We start from the raw sequence: 24,688 nt of genomic DNA on the forward strand, positions 1-24,688 counted from the left end.
CCTGCATCCCATATGGTCCCTCGAAGCCAGGGGTGATTTCTGAGCGCATAGCCAGGAGTAACCCCTGAGTGTCAAATGGGTGTGGCCCAAAAACCAAAAAAAAAAAAAAAAAAAAAAAAAAGAAATCCTGTTGGGGCGAGAGAGATAGCACAGAGGTAAGGTATTTGCTGACCTGGTACAAACCCGGGTTCAATTCCTGGCATCCTATATGGTCCCCTGAGCCTGTCAGAAGCAATTTCTGAGCACAGAGCCAGGAGTAACCCCTGAGCGTTGCTGGGTGTGCCTCCCCACCCAAAAAAAAAAAACCTTGTTATGGATTACAGGTCATCTTACAAGGTATTTCAATCCGAGCTCTAAAGAGGTACTCCAAACACCAGCAGGCTGTGCTGAGAACGACATTCTGGCTTTCAGTGTCAGACCTTCTCTCATAACCACCTTAAGAATACATTTACTTGGATGGCCTAAAGCCCCAAAAACCCAAATCCACCACCTAACCCTAGTCCAGCAGCCTTTGCCCACACCTGCCATCTTCTTGGTGAAAAAAAACCCAGATCCTCCACTAAGGTCCAAAAGAAAATAATGATCTTTGATCCGTTCCAGGTCACCCAGTCTAGACTGATCCTACTGTGACCTTCTGAGAAAGGGGTCAGGAGACAGATTCCCCTTTCTGGCTAAACTATGGCAGCCCAGCACCACCTCCTACATCCTCTGAGAGAAACAGGCCAGCTCTGCAACTTATCAAACTTATCAAACTTCCCAGTTACCAAATTCGTTTCAGATCGATAGATCCTGGACACCTCAACATTTTATAGTAGTGTCATCCCAGTATTATCACAGGAAAGCTGATGGGAAAGGTCCTCAGCACCCACCAAGCTCATACTAGCTTGGTGCATACTAGCACCAACCACAGCTCAGTAAATCCTTAGATATTTAGGAAACATTACTTTAGTAATACCATGCATGATAAAACAATTACTTCAAATTAACCCTTATTGATCTAAGTTTTGATAATTACATTTGCCTTTGTGTTGGAACAAGATGAAATGAAATTTTGCCTGCGAGGAGATGGTCTATGGTGGTGGCAGGGAAACTGGAGACACTGGAGAAGAGAAGATTCCACTGGAGGTGGGACTGGTGTCTGAACATCTAATTCTTGAAATAACTGTATTATAAACAGCTTGGTAAATCGTGCTATTATAGTAGAAAATTAAGGAATCTGGGCCCGGAGAGATATCACAGCGGTGTTTGCCTTGCAAGCAGCTGATCCAGGACCAAAGGTGGTTGGTTCAAATCCCGGTGTCCCATATGGTCCCCCGTGCCTGCCCAGAGCTATTTCTGAGCAGACAGCCAGGAGTAACCCCTGAGCACCACCGGTGTGACCCAAAAAAAAAAAAACAAAAAAAAAAAAGAAAATTAAGGAATCTGTTCACTTCTAATAAATAACAGAATCATCATTTACCTCCCTACTGGAATTCAAATGAACACCTTAGAAGCATGCATCACCACCATATTCAATCACATAGGTAACGAGTGAAAAGGAAATAGATGAAAAAGATTTAAGAAAGGATGGAAACCAGGGACCAAGCAGTCTCAGATGCATTGGTACTGTTAAAAAAAAAGAAAGAAAGAACATAACTAAATATCTAAGCCAAAGGCAACAATGGAATCAAGAGACCCAAACTTTAACCATCTAAATTTAATATGGGCCTGTTATACTGGCAGGTTGGGGGGCAGGAGGGATGTATGGGATGTACTTGGGGAACATTGATGGAGGAAGGTGGACACTGATGGTGGGACTGGCCCTGATTCATGTGTGTCTAAAACCCAACTGTGAAGGACTTTGTAAATCACAATGGTTTCAATAAATTTTTTTTAAATATGGAACGCTTTATGAATTTGCGTGTCATCCTTGCGCACAGGCCTTGCTAATCTTCTCTGTATCGTTCCAATTTTAGTATATGTGCTGCTGAAGCGAGCACGCTTTCAAAAAAAAATTTTTTTGGGGGGTCACACCCAGCGGTGCTCAGGGGTTACTCCTGGCTGTCTGCTCAGAAATAGCTCCTGGCAGGCACGGGGGACCATATGGGACACTGGGACTTGAAACAACCACCTTTGGTCCTGGATCGGCTGCTTGCAAGGCAAATACCGCTGTGCTATCTCTCCGGGCCCTCAAAAAATTTTTTTTAAATTATATAAAAAAAGATTTAACAGACAGAGCAGATATAGTGAACAGACATTCTGGGACTCTGAGTCAAACAACAAGCTATAAAAGGAATTAGTGGGACAAGAGGCCTAACTCCAAGAGCTAAACACAGGCTTTGTACATAGGAGATTCTGTTCCCTGCACCTATGGTCCCCAAGAATATTGGGAATAGCCCCAGAACACACCAACTTTATAGTTCTCAGCATTGCCTGATGTTTGTTCCCTTTCCCAAATAAAAATAACACAAATGCTGAGCAATAACTGAGAAAATTTGAACACTGACTAGATATAGGATATATAGAACCAGCATAAATATCTGGGGGTGGTGTCCAATGCAATTGTGGTTGTTTTCAAAGTACTCTTTTATGTTTGGAATATATAGGAATACATAGGCTAAAATACTGACAGATAAAGTGATATCAAAGACTTTTTTAGAAGTATATACTAAAATACTGACAGATGAAGTGATACCCTGGGTTTGTTTCAGAATAGTTCCAAAGGTGTTAAAGTGGGGCCCAGATAAAATAAAGTATATCTGTCATTGCTGGCTCATGGAAGCAGATCTACAGGAGTAGGTGATAATTTGCACATGAAATACATTTCTTCCGGGCCCGGAGAGATAGCACAGCGGTATTTGCCTTGCAAGCAGCCGATCCAGGACCAAAGGTGGTTGGTTCGAATCCCGGTGTCCCATATGGTCCCCTGTGCCTGCCAGGAGCTATTTCTGAGCAGACAGCCAGGAGTAACCCCTGAGCACCACCGGGTGTGACCCAAAAACCAAAAAAAAAAAAAAGAAATACATTTCTTCTTTTGTTTATACAGGTCACACTCTTGGGACTGACACCTCTAATGACTCCCCACTCTTGAAGTGCCTGAGGGAGCATTTGAGGTCTTCATAGCTCTCAGCTCACTTCTTCATGTGCCAACATGGCAGACCTAGCATGTTCCTTCACCCTGAATCCTTCTACTCTTGGGCTTCTCCTCCCTTCCAGCTAAATCCTTCATGATCCAAAACTAGTATAGCAAATCCATCACTTATGAGGCGACTTACCAGACCACTCCAGTGACCTGGTTTTAGGCCACCAGATACCCCAGTTTTCCCCCCAGATAAGATGTTTAAGGAAGAGTTGAGGCTTCCAGCTGTCATACTGGTTAGAGTTGACAGCAGTAACAAGGGACCAGCAATGTCTCCAGACCATGCCCAAGACAAATAAATATCTTTACTGCAGAGTCACTGAAACTTAATGAAAAGCGAACAAATATTTGCAGATGGTGAATAACTGCTTAAATCGCACACCCTTTTTTTCTAAAATTGAATCCAAAGGAAACAGAATGAAAACTGAGTGGGGCAATAACTAGCACAGGGTGTGACGCCCCCCACCTCCACCCCATAAGCAGAGTCCTGCTGAAAGTTCTAGAGGATTCAGGATTTCTTTGCAAATAAGCCTATAGACTAACCTTTGGCAAAATCAAATACCCGTGTTCTAGGCGATAAAGAAGTTTATCTGACTAGTTTGATACTACAAAATTACAGTCAGTTATTTACCTGAGAAATACACAAGTTATTTAATGTGAATGTGAATGAGGAATAATGGGAGCATGAATTTTAGCTCCTGAATCTGGAGCAGACAAATACAACAATCAGTTTTTACCTTGTATTTCATCTTGGGACAGGAATGAATGTAGAAGCCCATGTAATAATAGTTGAGTTGACATGAACTCGTCTCATGAAGTTGCCTGGTAAAAGCAATTTCTCTGCCAAAAGAAGAAGAAAGATGAAGGTAGAGTTGATTCCAGTTTCACTGTTTCAAGAATAAAGTAATTTTATGATAAATATTTACCAAATTTTGATATAAATAAGCTATTAAAAATCCAATGATTTGGGGGGGGGGCTACAATCAACACAAGAGTGCAATCTTGGGCTGGAGCAATAGCACAGCAATAGGGCATTTGCCTTACATGTGGCTGATCTAGGACGAACCTTAGTTCAATCCCCCAGAGTCCCATATGGTCCCCCAAGCCAGGAGCAATTTCTGAGCATATAGCCAGGAGTAACCCCTGAGTGTCACAGGGTGTGATCCAAAAAGAAAAAAAAAAAGAATGCAGTCTTGAAGAAAAGCTATTTTGTTTTTGGGGGGTGCCTCACCCAGAGATGCTCAAGGGTTACTCCTGGTTCTGCACTTAGGATTACTCCTGGTAATGGTCAGGGAACTATATGGGGTGCCAGGCATTGAGCCTGGGCTGGTTGCATGTAAAGAAACAAGCCCTCCCCACTGTACTCTCACTTGGCCCTGGAAAAATAATTTTTAAATCACTGTAATATGGGGCCGGAGAGATAGCATGGAGGTAAGGCATTTGCCTTTCATGCAGGTCATCGGTTCGAATCCCAGCATCCCATATGGTCCCCCGTGCCTGCCAGGAGCAATTTCTGAGCCTGGAGCCAGGAATAGCCCCTGAGCACTGCCAGGTGTGACCCAGAAGAAAAAAAAATCATTGTAAGATGAATTTTATTAGAGACACCAAAAAAAACTAAAGAAACCCCCCAAAACTACAAATTGAACAAATGCATTCCCCCAACTCCCTGTGCCTTTGTGACAAGCTTCCTACCATGGACCAGTCTTCCTGGATCTCATGTCTATTGTCTTTGAATTTTATTTTCATGTTATGTTTTCATTCTGTTTTGTTTTTTAAAATATCCTGCATGATATTATCATTCATGTCTGTGACTCTCCCTCTGGCTCATTTCACTCAGCGTGAAACTCTCCATGTCTAAGCAAATTTCATGACTTCTTTTGTCCTGAAGACTGTGTAATAGTCTCTGGTGTAAATGTACCACAGTTTTTTCATCCACTCATCCTTTCTCCAGCACTTGGGCTGCTTTCAGATCTTGGATCTAGAATAGTGCTGCAGAGAGCATAGAAGTGCAGAGGGCTTTTCTACATTGAGTTTGGGCTCCTCGGATATATTCCCAAGAGTGTATTACTGGGTCGAATAGAAGCTCAATTTCTACTTTCTTGGAGAAATATTCATATTTTCCAAAAAGGCTGAACCAAAAAAAAAATCATTTTAATCTAACCACTTTTTCTCTATTTGTTGGCATAAAAAGGATTATTACTTAGATCCCCCCCAAAAAAGTTGTCAACAAAGTTGATGCTTGAGGAGGTTTTAATTTGTATCCGGATAAATCTGGGCACAGAACTTCACCCTACTTGCCCAGTTGAATGAATGGTTGGTTGTCTTTGGGAGTTGAAAGCAAATCATCAGCACATTTCTAAAGTAGGAGAAAAGTTGTTTGTTTGGTTTGTTTGTTTCTTCAATGTTTTTCTTTCTTTGTCTTTTCTTAAGTAACGATGAATGCTTAAAATCCAGAGAGAAAAATGTGTGTTGTTTTGGTTTGGGGACCACACCAGCGATACTCAGAGCTTACTACTGGCTCAGAATTCCTCCAGGAGTGATCGAAGAACCATATCAGGATAGAACCTAAGTCAATCACACAAGGCAAAAGCCCACCAGCTGCACTATTGCTCTGGCCCCTAGAGAAAATCATTTGCTTAACTTCAACTATACACTTAAAGGGGAGAGAGTAGAAACAACAGCAGAGGGTAGGGTGTTTGCCTTTTATGTAACCAACCCAGGTTTGATCTCTGACATCCTATATGGTCCCCTGAGCCTGCTAGGAGTAATTTCTGAGCATAAAGCCAGGAGTAAGTCCTGAGCCTTGCCAGGTATAGCCCAAAAACAAAAATAAAAAAAAGAGAGAAAAAAAATCACATAGATGGGGCCGGGCGGTGGCGCTAAAGGTAAGGTGCCTGCCTTACCTGCGCTAGCCTAGGACGGACCGCGGTTCGATCCCCTGGCGTCCCATATGGTCCCCCAAGCCAGGAGCGACTTCTGAGCGCATAGCCAGGAGTAACCCCTGAGCGTGACCGGGTGTGGCCCAAAAACCAAAAAAAAAAAAAAAAAAAAAAAATCACATAGACAATAAGAAATCATCTCAAAATGAATGACAGCATGATATAAAATGATTATCAGACACAAAAGTAAAGAAAAAAGAAAAGAGGGGCCAGAGAGATAGCACAGTGGTAGGGCTTTTGCCTTACACACAGCTGATCCAGAACAGATGGTGGTTTGAATCCCGGCATCCTATATGGTCCACCGAGCCTGCCAGGAGTGATTTCTGACCCCAGAGCCAGGAGCAACCCCTGAGTGTCGCCAGGTGTGGCAGAAGGAGAGGAGAGGGGAGGGGAGGGGAGGGGAGGGGAGGGGGGAGGGGGGGAGGGGGAGGGGAGGGGAGGGGAGGGGAGGGAGAGGGGAGGGGAGGGGAGGGGAGGGGAGGGGAGGGGAGGGGAGGGGAGGGGAGGGGAGGGGAGGGGAGGGGAGGGGAGGGGAGGGGAGGGGAGGGGAGGGGAGGGGAGGGGGAGGGGAGGGGAGGGGAGGGGAGAGGAGAGGAGAGGAGAGGAGAGGAGAGGAGAGGAGAGGAGAGGAGAGGAGAGGAGAGGAAAAAGAACAGGAGGAAGGAGAGAAAGAAAGAAAAGAAGAAAGAAAAAGGAAGGAAGGAAGGAAGGAAGGAAGGAAGGAAGGAAGGAAGGAAGGAAGGAAGGAAGGAAGGAAGGAAGGAAGGAAGGAAGGAAGGAAGGAAGGAAGGAAGGAAGGAAGGAAGGAAGGAAGGAAGGAAGGAAGGAAGGAAGGAAGGAAGGAAGGAAGGGACAGTGACCTAGGATGAACCGTGGTTCAATCCCTCGGAATCCCATATGGTCCCCCAAGCCAGGGGCAATTTCTGAGCGCATAGCGAAGTGTGGCCCAAAAACCAAAAAATAAATAAATAAATAAATAAAAGTATTTCTGGGATCCAGAGATGGAACAGCAATAGGATGTTTGCCTTGCATGCAGCTGATCTAGGACAGAAGGTGGTTCGAATCCCGGCATCCCATATCATCCCCCGTGCCTGCCATGAGTGATGTCTGAGCACAGAGCCAGGAACACCATTTGGGTATGACCCCAAAACAAACAAACAAAAAATATTTCTGGGGGTCAAGAGCAATATCACAGAGGTAGGGTATTTGCCTTGCATGCAGCCTACCCTGAACAGACTGGGTTCAATCCCCAGTATCCATATGGTCCCAAATGGTCTCCTGAGCCTGCCAGGAGTGTAGAGCCAGGAGTAACCCCTGAGTGCCACCTGTGGTGGCCCACCCAACCCCAAAATGATGAAAAAAAATTGTTTAAATATAAGAATAAAAGGTATTTATGGACCTGAGCAATAGCACAGCAGAGTGGGCATTTATTTGCCTTACATGCAATCAACCTGGGTTTGTTTCCCCAAGCACCACCAGGAGTAATGTCTGAGTGCAGAACCAGGAGGAAACCCTGATCATGGCTAAATGTGACCCCAAAAAGCTTTAAAAAAAAATTTAAAAATTGGAGCCAGTGAGGTGGCGCTAGATGTAAGGTGTCTGCCTTGCGAGCGCTAGCCAAGGAAGGACCTTGGTTCGATCCCCTGGCGTCCCATATGGTCCCCCCAAGCCAGGGGCAATTTCTTTTCTCTTTTGTGTGTGTGTGTGTGTGTGTGTGTGTGTGTGTGTGTGTGTGGTTTTGGGTCACACCCAGCAGTGCTCAGGGGTTATTCCTGGCTCCAGGCTCAGAAATTGCTCCTGGCAGGCACAGGGGACCATATGGAGCACCAGGATTCGATTCGAACAGATGACCTCCTGCATGAAAGGCAAACGCCTTACCTCCATGCTATCTCTCCAGCCCTGCCAGGGGCAATTTCTGAGTGCTTAGTCAAGAGTAACCCCTGAGCATCAAATGGGTGTGGCCAAAAAAAACAAAAACAAAAACAATTAAAAAAATTGGGGCCGGAGAGATAGTATGGAAGTAGGGCGTTTTCCTTGCATGCAGAAAGACAGTGGTCCGAATCCCAGCATCCCATATGGTCCCCCAAGCCTGCCAGGAGCGATTTCTGAGTGTAGAGCCAGGAGTAATTCCTGAGCACTGCTGGGTGTGGACCAAAAACCAAAAATAAAAAAATAGGGACCGGAGAGATAGCACAATGATGGGACATTTGCCTTGCACACAGATGGATGGTAGTTCAAATCCTGGCATGCCATATGTCCCTCGAGCCTGCTAGGGATGATTTCTGAGCACAGAGCCAGGAGTAACCCTGAGCACTGCCAGGTGTGACCCAAAAACCAAAAAGAAAAAAAGAAAAAAAAAATTAAAAGCATTTCTTTGGGCTGTACTGCATCTCAGGCTCCAGGATACTGAAGATGGGCACTGACCTACTGTACCAGCTCTCCAGCCACAAACTGGAGGGAAGATTTTAAGGTTAAGTTCATGCAAGTTTTTAAAAGAAGCTAAAGAATCCCAGCAGGCTTCAGTGGTAAAGGCCTGGAAGCCCCTGTCCATGTGAGACAGGGAACCCCACGACTTGGCCTAGAATCACATGGGGAGACGAACCAGGGCCCAGCCCCCCACACCCCATGGGCTCTTACCGCAGCGCAGAGTAGATCCCCAGGGACAGGAACGAGTAGTCGGGGTCGTAGTAGAGGTACACGGAGGAGACGCAGCGGGGCAGGATGTCCAGAACACCCACTGCCACCAGCCTGTCGTCCAGCCAGTACTGCTGGTGGAAGGAGCCGAAGCCGCACGGGGGGCCTGATGGAGGGGTCTCAGCCTAGAGACATGGGAAGGCTACTGTCAGGGACCCAGGTCACCATCCAGCCTCTCACCCACCACCCATTTCCTTCCAGCAAGAGCGGAAGCTGGCAGTTTCTCCTCCTTCACTCTCTCTCCCCCTCTTCCTCTTTCTCCTCTTCCTCCAGCCTCATCAACAGCCACGCTCAGCCTTGCTTGAGGAAATTCCAACCCCACAGGCACAAACACGCCACCTGTGCTATTCCCAACCTGTCTTCAAATGGGCCGGCTGGAACTTAAGTTTTGCAGGGAAAGGAAATAAAATATGAAATTATTTTCCTTCCTGTTCCAGAGCAAAGCTGGGCAAGGAAAGGTGAGTGCACAGGACAGAGAGCAGAGAGGAGTGGGCTGAGTGAGCCAAGCTCTGAATGTTCCAGCCCCAGTGCCCCAGGCCAAACCAGGTGCCGTCCACACAGGCCTAGTGCCCAATCTACACTGTTAAGGCCTATTGTCAAAACCAGGTGATCCGAGCCTCTAGCAGGAAGCAAACATGTTTGTGTGAAAAGCACCTTTTCAAGGACAGGCCTATGGCTTGGAGGAAGGCAGATCGCCAGGAGCAGAGATCAAGCAGCAAAGACATGGGGACAAGCACGGGACAGACACAGGGGCAGACAGAAACAGACATGGAATGAGAAAAGCTGCTGGGCAGTCAGTCAAAAGGCAGAAAACCGGGGCCGGGCGGTGGCGCTAGAGGTAAGGTGCCTGCCTTGCCTGCGCTAGCCTAGGACGGACCACAGTTCGATCCCCCGGCGTCCCATATGGTCCCCCAAACCAGGAGCGACTTCTGAGCGCATAGCCAGGAGTAACCCCTGAGCATCACCGGGTGTGGCCCAAAAGCCTAGGACGGACCACAGTTCGATCCCCCGGCGTCCCATATGGTCCCCCAAACCAGGAGCGACTTCTGAGCGCATAGCCAGGAGTAACCCCTGAGCATCACCGGGTGTGGCCCAAAAACCAAAAACCAAAAAAAAAAAAAAAAAAAAAAAGCAGAAAACCTTCAGGTCAAAAGCAAACCGGATGACGGGAGTTCATCTCAATTCTCCCATGGTTTCGACTGAGCGCACCATTTTAGGGCAGCTTAAACCTATTGTCTCTCATTCACTCAGGAAAATCAGTACAGACTCAATGCGAATCATCTGAAAAATAACCAGATACTCCACTGGCCCTAAGTATGTGTGAATCCCACCTGCGTGCATGCAATAGTGCTTAGCTGCATGGGCCTTCTCCACTTCCAGTTCTCATTATTTTTCCTTTGGTTCCCTGAACCTTTCATTGCCTGCCTTCATTTCCCTGGTCTGCTGAGTCTAACCAAGACCATCGTGACCAAATCTCAGTGCAGAGAAAGCCAGGGATCTGCCCACCCAAACTAGATGCACAAAGAATCAGCTCTGACTGGTCAGCGATGAGAAAATGCAGAAATCCCAAATCTAGAGGCAATAACTGCAAACCCAGAGTTTACAAACTGGCTCAAATTGGTCATCAGCCCTAACGTCACTCACTGCCTTTTTCATGCTTTCTGAGCCAATTAATCGCCCATCCGAAAGTCAGCTTACTTGCGGAATATTCCCTTTTTACCCGAAGCCAGGAAGTCAAGTGACATGCAAACAATAGAAGTTTTTTGCTTCCTTCTCCCCTTATGTTTCTTAACATGTGGCTATCGTCCTTTTCTTTTCAACCTGTTTTCTATTAAGAAGTGACTGATGAGTCAGAGAGATGTGACTGGGTCACTCCTCGTGGTGCTTGAGGGAAACCACACACAGGGCCTAGAATGGAACGAACATCACCCATAGACCACAGGAGAATCTAACCCTCGGTACTACTTTCCCGGCCCCAAACCGAGGCCTTTTAAATGTCCATTTTTCTCATTCACTTTAAATAACAGTGAATAACTGTTATAACACTTTAAATATTAACATTTTAAATCAACCCAGTGTGTTCGATATTGTTAAAACATATGTTTTCGTTTGTTAATACCTGGATCTAACATTCTAGAAAGTGCTAGAATGTTGAGAAGAAGTGGAAGCTGAGGGCCTCTTCCTCTGAGATACTCAGACGTTCTCAGTGAGGAAGTGGGAGTGAGGGTTAGGGAACCTGCCCGAGGTGTGACTGCCAACTTGGGGACCTTTTAACAAGGGCAGTGCCCAACTTTCCATTCAGTGCTCCTGCTATGGGCCACTGCTTCTGTGTCACACAGCACACGGGACCAGGGTCCAAAAGGAGCAGCGAGGTCTATTCAGCAGTAAATTCCAAACTCTTCAGTTTGTGAAACTAAAGGATGACTCCAAACAATCTTATTTCCAACAGCACAATTCTTAGGAACTTAATGATTTCAAAGGAAATAAAAGGGGCTTACCCGATTTCAAAGGAAGCAAAAATGCTGACCCTAACACATAAAGTGTTGTAATGACAAAAATTGGAACTTTATAAATGACCAAGGAGATATTTTATGGCAGTTTATAATACATGTGATACAATTAAGAAAGGAACTTATTTCTGCATTTTTAGTGCAGAGTAAGAAAAAAAAATTAAGGTCTTTTCTGTTGTTAACTTTGAGCCTTTATTGTATTTCAAATTTTCAATTTAGTGACTTTTTTTTTTCAGGCCATACCTGGCAAGGTTCAGGGGTTATTCCTGGCTGTGCTCCAGAGACCATATTAGATGCCAGGGATCAAACCTAGGATGGCTGTGTGCAAAGCAAGCATTCACCCTTCTGTGTCATGCTATGACTCCTGCCCCAATGATTTATTTTATAAAAGCTCATAAAGAAAATGGAAGCCCCAGCTTCTTGGTTCTCCATACAGGTTAGTAAGCTCCAAACCAGGATTTAATGAGCTTCAAGATCCAGAATCAGGATCAAAGGACCAACGAAAGTATATTATACAAAAGCAAACTGAATTTTCAACCAAAACTTATGTTTGTTTGTTTTTTTTTGGGGGGGGGGCATACCCAGCATTGCTCAGGGATTTCTCCTGGCTCTGTGCTCAGGAACCCCTCCTGGAAGGCTCAGGGGGCCATATGGGATACCTGGGTTGGCTGCATGCAAGACTGATGTTTTGAAGCAGAGGAGATAGCACAAGGATTCCCCTCAGCATCATGTGACTTTGGGAGGCTCTGATAAGGGTCCTGGGGCCCTCCTGCACTGTTCAGGTGGCCAAGGTACCTCCAGATTCTGTTTCTCACAGTGAACCACCAGCCCCGCTGGCCAAGAATCCCTTGAGCGGATATAGTACTCTAAGAGCACTCAGCAGTCAAGGACTGACGAGGACCCACTGCCTAGGTTGGGGCTCCTGCATGCTTCTAAGCCCAAAAAGGGCTGCCTTGTTAGGGTTTCATGGGGTGTGCTTCTCCTCCTTCAGCCTTTTGGAAGACTGAGAGTTCTCACTGGTCAGTCTGGGGCCCAACCATCAGCTCTCCAGACGAACCTGCTTGCCCAGGGCCTGGTTTTCTAAAGGCCCCACTGGGGAAAAGAAAGGGACCTGGTTCCTTTTCTGACCTCAGGCCATCAGGAACAGCCTGGCCTTTGGGAAGAGCAGCCCACTGCCACCAAGTAGAGTCAAGCTACTTAGCACCACCCAAAAAAACATTTGTTCAGCCCAAGTACCAACAGTGCCCCAGCTAGAAAGTCCTGGGTCATCAGGTTTACAAATGACATTTCAAGATCCCAGACCATCCTGAAGGGCGTCCTCAGGGACCCAAGTCCAGCCCTCCTTCTATTACATCACAGGCACACACCAGTGAGCACTGAAAGGGAAGCTGAGCTCAGTGAGCACTGAAAGGGGAGTTGAGGCCATCTGACCTACCCCTGCACTCTCCATTTCCCCTGTAACAAAACCTCAGAGACTCTGTGAGAATTAAAACAAGGCAAGGAAACAGCGTGTTACTTATATACACAAAACTAAATAGATGCTGAATTAATCTGATAATGGCTTGCATGTTAAACTTTTGATGTCTCTGTTGTTTAGGGAGGTTTCCTTTCTGTTTAGGGGATTTGGTTTTGCTTGGGTTTCTGGGACATGGCTCAAAGGTTGAATAGAAAGGATGGCCGCAGGCAAGCCAAGCCTTAACCCCAGTGTCTGTCTCTCTCTCTCTCTCTCTCTCTCTCTCTCTCTCTCTCTCTCTCTCTCTCTCTCTCTCTCTCTCTCTCTCTCTCTCTCTCTCTGTCTCTCTCTCTGTCTCTGTCTCTGTCTCTGTCTCTCTCTCTCTCTCTTTCTCTCTCAGATCCTTGTCAATGAAGATCATTCTAACCAACCTACACTCAAAAAACAGAAGGCAAAGCCCTCAGAGATGCCTCAATGACAAAGACTGACACTCATCCTCCGAGCTGAGCACTGACACTGCCCCCTACTGGGTGGGCTGGCTGAGCCTGACTCGGGAGAGAATTCCAAGAATCTGGGGCCGCTCATCTAGACTCCCTTTTATTCACCTACAGCTAATTGAAGACATCTGTCAGCGGTGCCACCAGAACCGAAGTCAGACTTGGAAATATCGATAAAAGATGCCTGTGTGGGAGACGCCCAGCGGAGGGCTGGAGGGGAAGGAGCACAGGCAGCTCACAGGGCCCACAGCCATTGGAGCCTTTGGAATAGCGGGGAATAAATACGCTGGCCGACTTGACGAGGTGATAAAAGCACTTTCCCCATAAAGCTTAATGAGCCCTATTAGTCTTGGGCTTCCAGGACCAGGAAGGGGTCAGGGCCACAGAGGGGAGTCAGGGGGCTCACACTGGGCTCCGGTCAAACGTCAAATGCTGCAGATCAAGTTACTGGTGCGATTCCTGTGACCTGAGTCCTGTGGCTGAGATCTGTGTGGGACCCAGGACAAAGGTACGTGACACACACGCCATTTTCGGTGGGCAAAGTAAAATTATCCGACCTCATCCTCATTTCCAATGCCAAGCCTCACCTATTTTGTTGTCACTATGCTAATGTTCTTTTATTCCAGAAAAGGGGCTCAGTGCTGTCCATGCACTGTGGCACCAAGCAGAATGCTAAGTTCGAGACAGCCAGAGTAGTTCTCAAATCCACTGGGGCCCCAGACAAGAGAAGGCAATTGAGCCAAGGTAGAATGTAGCTCCTGACTATGAATGAACTGGAGAAAGTGGGTCAGTTAGAAAATGCCAGAATCATGCTTGGACTGTTCCACCTGCTGTTTTTCAGCAAAGAATGGAGTTTCAATACACATAGGTTTCGAACATTTAACCAGCTTCTTCCCCACTGGAGAAGCCAGAGTTCTCTCTTGAACATGTGTCTCTCTCTCCCCCTCATACTTCTCTAACTTTGTTTCCATAAAAATACGTTTTTGCTTCACTTAATAAAAAAGAAACACGGGCCAGGAAAGTTAGCACAGCGGTGTTTGCCTTGCAAGCAGCTGATCCAGGACCTAAGGTGGTTGGTTCAAATCCCAGTGTCCCATATGGTCCCCTGTGCCTGCCAGGAGCTATTTCTGAGCAGACAGCCAGGAGTAACCCTTGAGCACCACCGGGTGTGGCCCAAAAACCAAAAATAAAATAAAATAAAAAAGAAACATATGGTATAATAGTGCCATGATTTGTGGCAACTGTAGATGTATGATTGTATCATTCCAAGCATAAGCTACACCCAATATCCTAAGAAGAAAAAGACAAAACTAGTCTTAAACAGCTACATTCCAGTTGAAAATTTGTCTTCAAAGTCAAGTAGAGACAAATATTAGTACTTGAAGGTTATTAAATGAATCCTAGAAGACTGGAGAGAGGAGAGAGAGGAGAGAGAGGAGAGAGAGAGAGAGAGAGAAGAGAGAGAGAGAGAAGAAAGAGAGAGAGGAAAGAGAGGAGAGAAAGAGAGGAGAGAGAAAGAAAAAGAGAGAGAGAGGAAAGAGAGAGGAGAGAGAAAGAAAAAGAGAGAGAAAGAGAGAGAGAGAGAGAGAGAGAGAGAGAGAGAGAGAGAGAGAGAGAGAGAGAGAGAAGTCTATTCCAGAGGCAGATAGAGGAGCGGGCAGGAAGGAAACTGGGGGCACCTGTAGGGGGAAATGTGTCCGAGTGCCCTGTTAAAGGGTGTTGGATGTGGCATTACTGAAACTCCATCATAAAAAAAACCTTGCGGGGGCCGGGCGGTGGCGCTAAAGGTAAGGTGCCTGCCTTACCGGCGCTAGCCTAGGACGGACCGAGGTTCGATCCCCCGGCGTCCCATATGGTCCCCCAAGCCAGGAGCGACTTCTGAACGCATAGCCAGGAGTAACCCCTGAGCGTCACCGGGTGTGGCCCAAAAAAAAAAAAAAAAAAAAAACCTTGCAATTGTGAAGAAAACCAACTGTATTATGAACACCCTGGTAACTGCAGTGTTTAAATCAAATAATTAAAGCAAAAAGAAAAAAGAAACTCCTTTCATCATCTGCATTTGGGGCCAAGGGCTATTATAGAGGATAAGATACTTACCTTGTACGCATTGTACCCCAGTTAATCCCCAGAACCCCATTAAATACCCCAGGCCACCCCAGTTCAATCCCCAGAACCCCATTAGATAACCCAGGCCACTCCCTACCAGGAGTGATCCCTGAGCGAAGAGCCAGGAATGAGCTATGAGCATGGCCTTCCAGAATTATCTGCATTCGCTGACTGGTGCTAAGGAGGACCTTGACTAAAGGTTGTGATCAGGGACCTGAACAATAGCACAATGGAGAGGGCATTTGCCTTGCATGTAGCTAACAGATCCCCAGCATCCCATATGGTCCCTCAACCTGCCAGAAACAATTTCTGAGCACAGAGCCAGGAGTAACACAAGTGCTGCCACAGAGTGTAGCCCCAAAACAAAACAAAACAAAACAGAACATGATCAAAGACGCATGACTTGCTTGAAGAGAACTCACGGGCTCTTACCTCCAGAGGTGAGCTGCAGAGGAACCTGGTGAACTGTAGTCAAAGATGAGCCGGGTCACCGAGCATCCAGTAAAGAAGCCGTAGGAAAGACAGAGAAAGGACAAGTTAGCACACAGAAGAGAACTGATAGGATCTGCACGGGAAGTCAAACAGCCCCATTCAGCACACAATCTCATGTATCAAAAGTCATTCAATAAACATTTTTAAGTTTGTATATGAATTTCCCTTAAAAAAATCAGTCTATCCAATACTTCAAACCTAAAAGAGATATTTAGTCTAAAGCAGCAGGACTGCAGGGAGGGTGCATGCTTTACACACAGCTAACCCGGGTTAGATCCCGGCAACCCAAAAGGTCCCCAGAGCTCAGAGCCAGGTGACCCCATGCCCTCCAAAATCTAAAGCAGGATAGAAATACAACTAGAAACCAAAGTCACATTGTTAATTAATATGATCTAGGCCCGGGGAGAAAGCACAAACTCCGCGCAGGCTGTAAGAATATTTGAACGTAATTATCAAAGTATAATTCATTTCTACAAAAGGCTAGAGAACTTTCTGAAAGTGCAAGATCGGCCAAAATGGAAGCTTTTGTATGGCTGATATAAAATAATCCTACTAAGAATCAAAGTACAGTCTTTATGGTCTTGGATTTTTTTTTAATATAAAATAATCCTCTCCCGTTCCTATAAACAGGAGTAGAAGTGCCAGTTGAAAGTCTTCCCAACTCTAACAGTAGAGAAAAAGGAGGCATGCATGGGCCTTCATTTTAAAATCAGAAATTTTGAGGCCAGAGTGATAGCACAGCAGTAGGGCATTTGTCTTGCACGCAGCCAACTCGGGACAGACCCAGGTTCAATTCTCAGCATCCTGTATGGTCTCCTGACCCTGCTAGGAGTGATTTCAGAGTGTAGAGCCAGGTGTAACCCCTGAGCGCTGCCAGGTGTGACCCAAAAATAAGCCCAATTTTTTTTTTTTTCATTAAAAAAATAGGGCCGGAAGATAGCACAGCAGTAGAGCATTTGCCTTGCAAGCAGCTGATCCAGGACAGAGGGTGATTCAAATCCTGGCATCCCATATGGTCCCTTGTGCCAGCCAGGAGCGATTTTTGAGCACAGAGCCAAGAGTACCCCTGAGCACTGCCGGGTGTGGCCCAGAAACCAAAAAGTAAATAAATAAGATCAGAAATTTTTATTTTGATTCAAATTTTTATTTTACACAGAGCCTTGCTACTGTGTAAAACCATCAGAATGTACCACCAGGAACTAATGCTGAGGCCCATTGGTTTCCAATAACTTTGAGCAAAAGCTATATTTTCCCCTGAGCACTGCTGGGTGGAACCCTATATATATATAGGGCATTTGTCTTGCACGCAGCCAACTCGGGACAGACCCAGGTTCAATTCTCAGCATCCTGTATGGTCTCCTGACCCTGCTAGGAGTGATTTCAGCAGTGCTCAGGGGCCAAGGATACCCCCAAGATACTGGCCTGGGAATGGAACTAACGGTGTGGAAACAGCCAGACATGGACTCTAGCCACTTGTGCCACTGTTGGAACCTTCCTAATATAATTAAAGCAAACCTGCAAGATGTCTGAAAAACTCTTTCAAAACTTCATTCCCGGGCCGGAGAGATAGCATGAAGGTAAGGCATTTGCCTTGCATGCAGAAGGATGGTGGTTCGAATCCCAGCATCCCATATGGTCCCCCGAACCCGCCAGGAGCTATTTCTGAGTGTAGAGCCAGGAGTAACCCCTGAGCACTGCCAGGTGTAACCCAAACAACAAAACAAAAAACAAAACAAAACAAAAAACTTCATTCCTGAGGCTGAAGCGAGCAAGAGCATTTGCCTTATACACGGTCGACCAAATTTGATGCCAGACATCTCATAGGGTCCCCGAGCCTGCTAGGAGTAATCTAAGTGCAGAGCCAGGAGTAACCACTGAGCGCCACCAACTGTAGGCCAAGAACCAAAAACAAACCAACAGAAAAACATTCATTTCAGGCTCACATCTAATCCATCCATGCACCCTGCCAGGAGCAAGTGCAGTTTGCATGACATGCTGAATGGTGAATGCCCCCCCCCCCAATTCCACTCCCCACAGTGCAGCCAGAACCAGGGAGAAGGACACAAACTGGAGCTGGTTCTACAGTGAATTCCCAGAACAATAATTGCTCTTCAAGCAGGCCGTCGCCTAGAATTAGGTGGCACATAAAATGAATGGCCACAGCACAGAGACAAAACACAAACTTCCCTTGTGGAGACAGCTTGCCAGTGGTCAGCTGCGTTCACTTGTCAGATCAGAGCCTAAAATTTGAGCCTCCTCGGGCTGAACTGGGAAAAACAAACCTAAAAACAGCACGAGCCTGATGGCATTAATAGCAAGAGCCCTGCACTCACTACAATGTGCTCCACTGGCTGGGAGCAGCAGGCGTCTCTCACCCTCCAGAAATGAAAAGCAGCCTGTGCTCCTTGCAGGGTACAACTATCAGGAGGCCCGACAGCAGTGAGATGTTCCCCGTGCTTCCAGTCACAAGGCCCACCAGCGCTTCTCCTGTGGAGTTTCCATGGCACAGTGAGGGAAGCTCATTTTCCAGATGTTTCTGAAGTGTCAACTCAGCTGTCCATTTGTTTCAGGGGGACCCACAGGGCATGGACTGTCCCCTCACCATGGGTCACTGGCTATGTCTGTAGCTCCTGGAACCTGTGTCCTTACAGGTTCCTGCATGGAGCATAATGGGAGTTGAGGGTACCTCAAATCCAACCATCAGAGAACTCTGTTGCCTGAAATCATTTGGCACTGGAGAGGAAAATAAACAACTTTCCTTTCTACCAGTTCCAAGGAGGACAATGCGAAAGTCTCACATTGAGGAATGGAGAGGAGAGGAGAGGAGAGGAGAGGGGAGGGGAGGGGAGGGGAGGGGAGGGGAGGGGAGGGGAGGGGAGGGAGGAGGGGAGGGGAGGGGAGGGGAGGGGAGGGGAGGGGAGGGGGAGGGGAGGGGAGGGGAGGGGGAGGGGAGGGGAGGAGAGGGGAGGAGAGGAGAGGAGAGGAGAGGAGAGGAGAGGGGAGGAGAGAGAGAGAGAGAGAGAGAGAGAGAGAGAGAGAGAAGCCAAGCAAAGGTAGAATGTGCCTGTAGATAGCCAGGTGCTAAGCAAGGAAGCATAGACTGGGGCAGGAATGTGGTGTCGGATGCCAGACCCAATGGTCACCTGAATGGGTCACAACCTCTGTCTTCTTCCCCGAGCACTGCCCAGGCAATGGAAGGATAAGGTACCTCTCCCTAACCACTCAACCCAGGAACTGGGTTATCACAAGTGTGCCTATTCCCAGGCAGATGGATACTCTCTCCAAAATTTCATCCACTTCATACCAAACATTCCATGTGTCACCTAACATTCCATTCCAGTGTCTCATTCCTTAGCTTTTGGGAAGGAGGGGGGCGACAAAGGTACATATTAACTGTAATAAGTTATGGTCACACTTAGATTAAGCTAGATCCATAACTAGTAGTCAATGATCAAACGACTCTGGAATTTCAGACATTCCAGCTAAGACAAAATCCCAGAGAAAACCATGAAGGGGAAAAGAAATGGCTCCCCCAAAAGAAGGCATTTTCAAATGCTTGTGCCCAGGGGCTGGAACTACAGCACAGTGGGGAGGGTGTTTGCCTAGCATGAGGCTGACCCAGGTTCTATCCCTGGCATCCCATATGGTCTCCAGAGCCCCCTCCGTGAGTCCTGAACAGAGAGGCAGAAGTAAGCCCTGAGCACCACTGGGGATGAGCCCCAAACAAAACAAAACAAAAACAAAAAGGTGCTTGTGACCAGATCTCACAAGACTCCTCAGGCATCATTTTCCTTTCTTTTCTATTAAATCCAGAGTTAAAAATCTGTTGACAGCTATGTTCCAATCATGACGTCACAAACATTCATTTCCCACCACCATTTTTATCTTGATTTCCTGTTTCCTCACCAGTAACTGCTATTTGTGCGTCTCCTGCATGCTTGCCTCCTTCCTCTGGCAAACTGAACACATCATCTGCTAGGGTCACGCCTCTCTCAGGCCAGTCCCACGAACCCCCAGCATCCCCCTAGAACAGTGGTCGGCAACCTTTTTTTTCAACTGAGCCAAATCTCGCCAAAACCACGATTGAAATTTATTTTGAGAGCCACACAGGGTGCGCACTGACAGAGGCTAGGAGCAGAGTCCTGACTCCTGGAGGGCCATCCGGCACACAGAAGAGCCCAATTAAAAGTGGAAAGAGCCACACATGGCTCGAGAGCTGCAGGTTGCTGACCACTGCCTATGGGCTCTCCAAAAAAGGAGAACTTGAACTGGCTTCTTTGAAGACTATTTCCCTGAGTTTTATCTAACTGCAGCAAGTGTGTCCCACATGGAGGGTACCGTGCTCAGTGAAGATGTTAGCAAATGATTGGAAAACCAAGAATCTGAAATGCGGAAAGCAGCCAGTGGACAGGAGGAAAGCATTTTTTGCAGGGAGGCAGAGGCTCTGAGCGAACAGCGCCACCCCGCGAGGGACAGAGCGAAGTCACCCTCAAAAACAGTGAGCTAGGGTGCCCCCGTGTGGGAGAATGAAGCAATCCGCTTTCACTTCCACTACCATAGGCTACTTTCCTATGGGGTCCCAAGCAATCCAGTTTGACTATTCCCCCCTTTCTTCACACCTTCACTGTCTAATTGAATGACCCCGAAGATAATATTAGCTCCTCCAAAACCAATCCCCCAGAAGTGAGGATATTTCTAGAAAAACAATGCTTAATGGGAAAGCGGGGTGGCCAGAACAAACCTGAATCTTTTATTGGGGGGGCCACACCTAGCTGTGCTCACGGGTTACTCCTGGCTCTGCACTGAGAAGTTGTTCCTGGCAGGCTTGGGGGACCATTTGGGATGCTTAGGATCAAACCCGGGTCAACTGTGTGCAAGGGAAACACCCTACCGGCTGTGATATATATAGCTCAAGCCCCAAACCTGAATCTTTTAGCTTTAAATATAGACAAGACCACCTAACATATTCAGCAAAAACAATAATAGCAATAATAATAGCGCATTAATGATAGTCAAATAGCATATAATCAGGGCCTTTATTTTTTTAATTCTGAGCCACACCTGGAGGCTCTAAAGGGATACTCCTAGCTCTGCACTCAAAAAAAACACTCCTGGTAGGCTCAAGGGACCCTAGGCGATTGTTGGGAATCAAACCTAGGTCGGCCGCTTGCAAGGCAAATGCCCTCTCTGTTCTACTTCACTCCTAGTCAGGGGCATTTTAGATACTCAAAAAAAGTAAAAAGTAGTAAGGGGCCACATGTAAGGCAAACACCTCCCAACTGTGCTATCACTCCACCCCCAACACTGTGATTTTCACCAAAGAGAAAACTCTCTCTAATGCTCTCATGGGGGATTTGTAGCCTCAGAACCAGTTACGTAGTTTCCAAGGTTGGGGTGGAGGAGACCGGCCAGTCTCAGGGACCTGCCTCAGAAGGTGACCCTAGTGTTGAGACACTGAACAGAAGGAAACTGTTTTCCTTTATCTTTCTTAGGTTTTGCCTTTTTTCAATTTTTTTCTTTTAAATTGGGGTTTACGCCAGCAGTGTCCAGGCCTTACTACCAGCTCTACACTCAGGGATCATACATGGCCAAATTCCAAAAACCCGGTATTGCCAGAAATGGAACTGGGGTGTGGCTGTGTGCAAAACAAGTACCCCTGGGTTATCTCTTGGCTCAGAAATCACTCCTGGCGGGCCCGGAGAGATAGCACAGCGGCGTTTGCCTTGCAAGCAGCCAATCCAGGACCAAAGGTGGTTGGTTCGAATCCCGGTGTCCCATATGGTCCCCCGTGCCTGCCAGGAGCTATTTCTGAGCAGACAGCCAGGAGTAACCCCTGAGCACCGCCGGGTGTGGCCCAAAAACCAAAAACCAAAAACCAAAAAAACATAAAATAAAATAAAAAGAAAATTTTTTTTTTGTGGTTTTTGGGTCACACCCGGCAGTGCTCAGGGGTTATTCCTGGCTCCATGCTCAGAAATTGCTCCTGGCAGGCACGGGGGACCATATGGGACGCCGGGATTCGAACCGATGACCTTCTGCATGAAAGGCAAACGCCTTACCTCCATGCTATCTCTCCGGCCCAAAAAAAGAAATTTTTAAAAAAATCACTCCTGGCTCTGGGGACCATATGGGACACTAGGAATCAAACCCAGGTCCATCCTGGGTCAGCTACATCAAGGCAAACGCCCTACCACTGTGCTATCGCTCCGACCCCAAGAGACTTGTTCTTAACTCCCACTCTGTTGCTCTGCAGGGAGCGAGGGTGGATCTGGGGGACAGAGGGCATTTTCCTGAATACGGGGGATGTACTTTCTGTGTTTGCTATCCTATCACTGACTCTGGAGTGAGGACTGAGCTCTGGGCCTGGGGCCTGGATCACAAAGCTCTGAGGAGACCCAGAGGAGTTCGTACATGCTCCCTGTCCCCAGCTCTCAGCTTTTCATTTCTTTGGGTGCCAGGGACTGAGTCAAGGACCTCACCCATCCCAGGCAAGCACACAGCCTGAGCCACCCAGTTCTGCCTTGTCACTCACTGTCTGTCACGGCAGTGGTGAGATGTACGCCCAGCAGTACTCAGGGCTTACTCTTGGCTCTGTCACTCAGGGTTCGCACATAGCAGTGTACTGGGGACCTGACTGCAATGCTGGGGACCAGCCACAGGCATGGCAAATGTCTCCCCTGCCAATAGGCCATGATCAAAGGCACATAGGCAATCCATGACTTGTCACCCGCAGACAGGTTTTGTGTTTGGGTTTGTTTTTTGGGTTTTTTGATTTTTCTTTTTTCTTTTTGAGCCATACTCAGTAACTTTCAGGAGTTACTTCAGTCAGGCTCAGGGGACTATATGGCTATGATGAGTTCCAGGAATCAAATCCAGGACTGCCACATGCAAGGCAAATGCCCTACCCATTGTGCTATCACCCCAGGCCCTGCGAGCTGTTCTCACCCTCCAGATGATCCCCTACTTGTTCACAGGGGTCTCTGCACACAGGACCCCCAGAACAGCTGTTGCTGGGCCAAGCAGCCCACTGGGTGATATCTGTGGCCCTGCCTATCAGCACACAGCATACCCAGGTGCCTTCACTGAGAGGTGAGCAACCATCTACGGGCACAAACGCTTGATAACACATGGGCGCCTTGGCACTGAGAAGGAACGGGCGGAGACTCCTGGGCACTGCGGCCACACCAACAGCCCTGGCCATAGGGCAGAAAACACTGCAGGAAAAGGTACCTCGGTCTTCCCACACTCCTCGGGTGCATCCTGGTGTATGGCCGTCTGGTACTTGGCATATAAGGAAAAGGACTGGCTGAAGGACGACTGGAACTCAGGGTTCTCGAAGGAAACAGGCACTAGCCTCACCTTCAGGGCAAGGAAGACAAGCAGACGCTGTTGAGACCAGGGCACCCGCCGAGCCACTTCTGAAGGTGAGGCCAGTGTCGCATCTCCGCAAAGCCAAGGGGCCACCCGGGACCTTCTTGTCAAACAGGGCAGTGTGGGCCTGATGCTGACTTGCGCTGACTGGCACTGCTTGGCAACAGGCCTTTTGGAGAATTTTCTGGGTTGTTTTTGTTTGTTTTTGTTTTTGATTGTTATGTTTGGCCTTTCACTCTACTCAGCTACCAATGGTCCCTCCTGCTCACAACCCTGTCAACACTATTCTGAGGCCTTTCCTTTAACCCTTATAGATCTGGCTCAGGAAATCAGACTTATAAGGTGGCACTCAGGGGAGGCCTTGACTTCCCTTGTTCACACTTCCTTTTTTCCTAACCATGGGCCATCCACTGATCCAGAGGAAAGGACAAGTAAGAACGCCTTACTACTTGGCTTTCAGAGGGAGGTAAAGTAGATCCACCTTGGGGCCAGAGTGATAGCACAGCAGGAAGTGTATTTGCCTTGCATGCAGCTGACCCAGGTTCCATCCCCGGCATCCCATAGTGTCCCAAGAGCCTGCCAGGAGTGATTCATGAGCACAGAGACAGAGTAAGCTGAGCACAGCTGGGTATGGCCCACCCAAAAAAAAAAAAAACAACAACAAAAACAAACAAACAAACATAGTATATCCACAATGTGCAAAGCATGCCAGTGACAGAAAAATAAAAATTAAAAGATTCCTTTGCGGCCTCATAAATAACGACTTAGTGGTATGGCTTTTCTCTTCGATAAGTGCATCTAAGCAGAAAGACTTTGGAAGAATGATCATTCCTTGGACCTGCTCCTTCCCACTCGGAAACTACACTTGGCCGGCACCTAACACAACGCTAGAGAAAACCTGCACTTTCAGAAAGCCCCTTCGCTCTCAGTGCTGGCTCCCTACAGATACGATGCAGGGTCCACCTGAATTTAATGACCCACAGATAAACCAGGAATGCACACAAGGGTGGCGATGGAGGGCGAGCTTCCATCTGCAGGGGAGGGTCGCGCTGGGCCTGCTGACCTGGTTCACGGTTGGCTTATCGGGCGGGTCCTTGTGAACAACCGTCTGGTAACGTTTATAGACCCGGAAAGATTCCTGAAATGTGGCTTTGAACTGAGCACTTGGCGGAGATGACCTCACCAGCCTCATCTTCAGAAGGAGTTAAAAAACAAGGTGCATTCAGTTATTTAACAAGACATTTGCTTAGAAGTGACTCCCATACCATTAAACACACACACACACACACACACACACACACACACACAAAATTTTCAACACAGAAATTAGGACACCCATATAAAATAATAATATATTAACATTCTAAATCAACCAGTGAAGAAAAAAAATTTTAGAAGTTATTTCTCTAAGAAGTCATTCAGGTCTAAAATTCTGTTTGGTGACCAAACTAAGCCAGTGGACTTCTTGGAGAATGCAGAGTATTTCCGGCATTTGTGATGGAAACCCA

At 47.2% G+C, this 24,688-nt stretch overlaps 1 protein-coding gene and 1 non-coding gene across 5 annotated transcripts in view; both read right to left on the reverse strand.

The window, feature by feature from the left end:
- Positions 1-24,688, reverse strand: part of ATE1 (arginyltransferase 1) — a 90,572-nt gene that overhangs the window by 49,733 nt on the left and 16,151 nt on the right. For 2 of the 4 annotated variants that reach the window (XM_049764471.1, XM_049764473.1), the window contains exons 7-10: positions 23,040-23,168; positions 15,750-15,782; positions 8,695-8,876; positions 3,856-3,958 (exon numbers count right to left, since the gene is read on the reverse strand). In XM_049764471.1, the coding sequence (XP_049620428.1) occupies positions 3,856-3,958; positions 8,695-8,876; positions 15,750-15,782; positions 23,040-23,168 (447 nt within the window). Of the gene's footprint in view, positions 1-3,855; positions 3,959-8,694; positions 8,877-15,749; positions 15,783-23,039; positions 23,169-24,243; positions 24,373-24,688 lie in introns of all 4 variants that reach the window. The other 2 variants (XM_049764472.1, XM_049764474.1) reach the window with 1 other exon arrangement.
- On the reverse strand, positions 1,873-1,979 carry LOC125995363 (U6 spliceosomal RNA). The gene has a single exon (XR_007490902.1). It is a non-coding gene; the product is annotated as a U6 spliceosomal RNA (small nuclear RNA).

This window comes from Suncus etruscus, chromosome 17 (genome assembly GCF_024139225.1).
Source record: "Suncus etruscus isolate mSunEtr1 chromosome 17, mSunEtr1.pri.cur, whole genome shotgun sequence".
NCBI classification, from domain to species: domain Eukaryota; kingdom Metazoa; phylum Chordata; class Mammalia; order Eulipotyphla; family Soricidae; genus Suncus; species Suncus etruscus.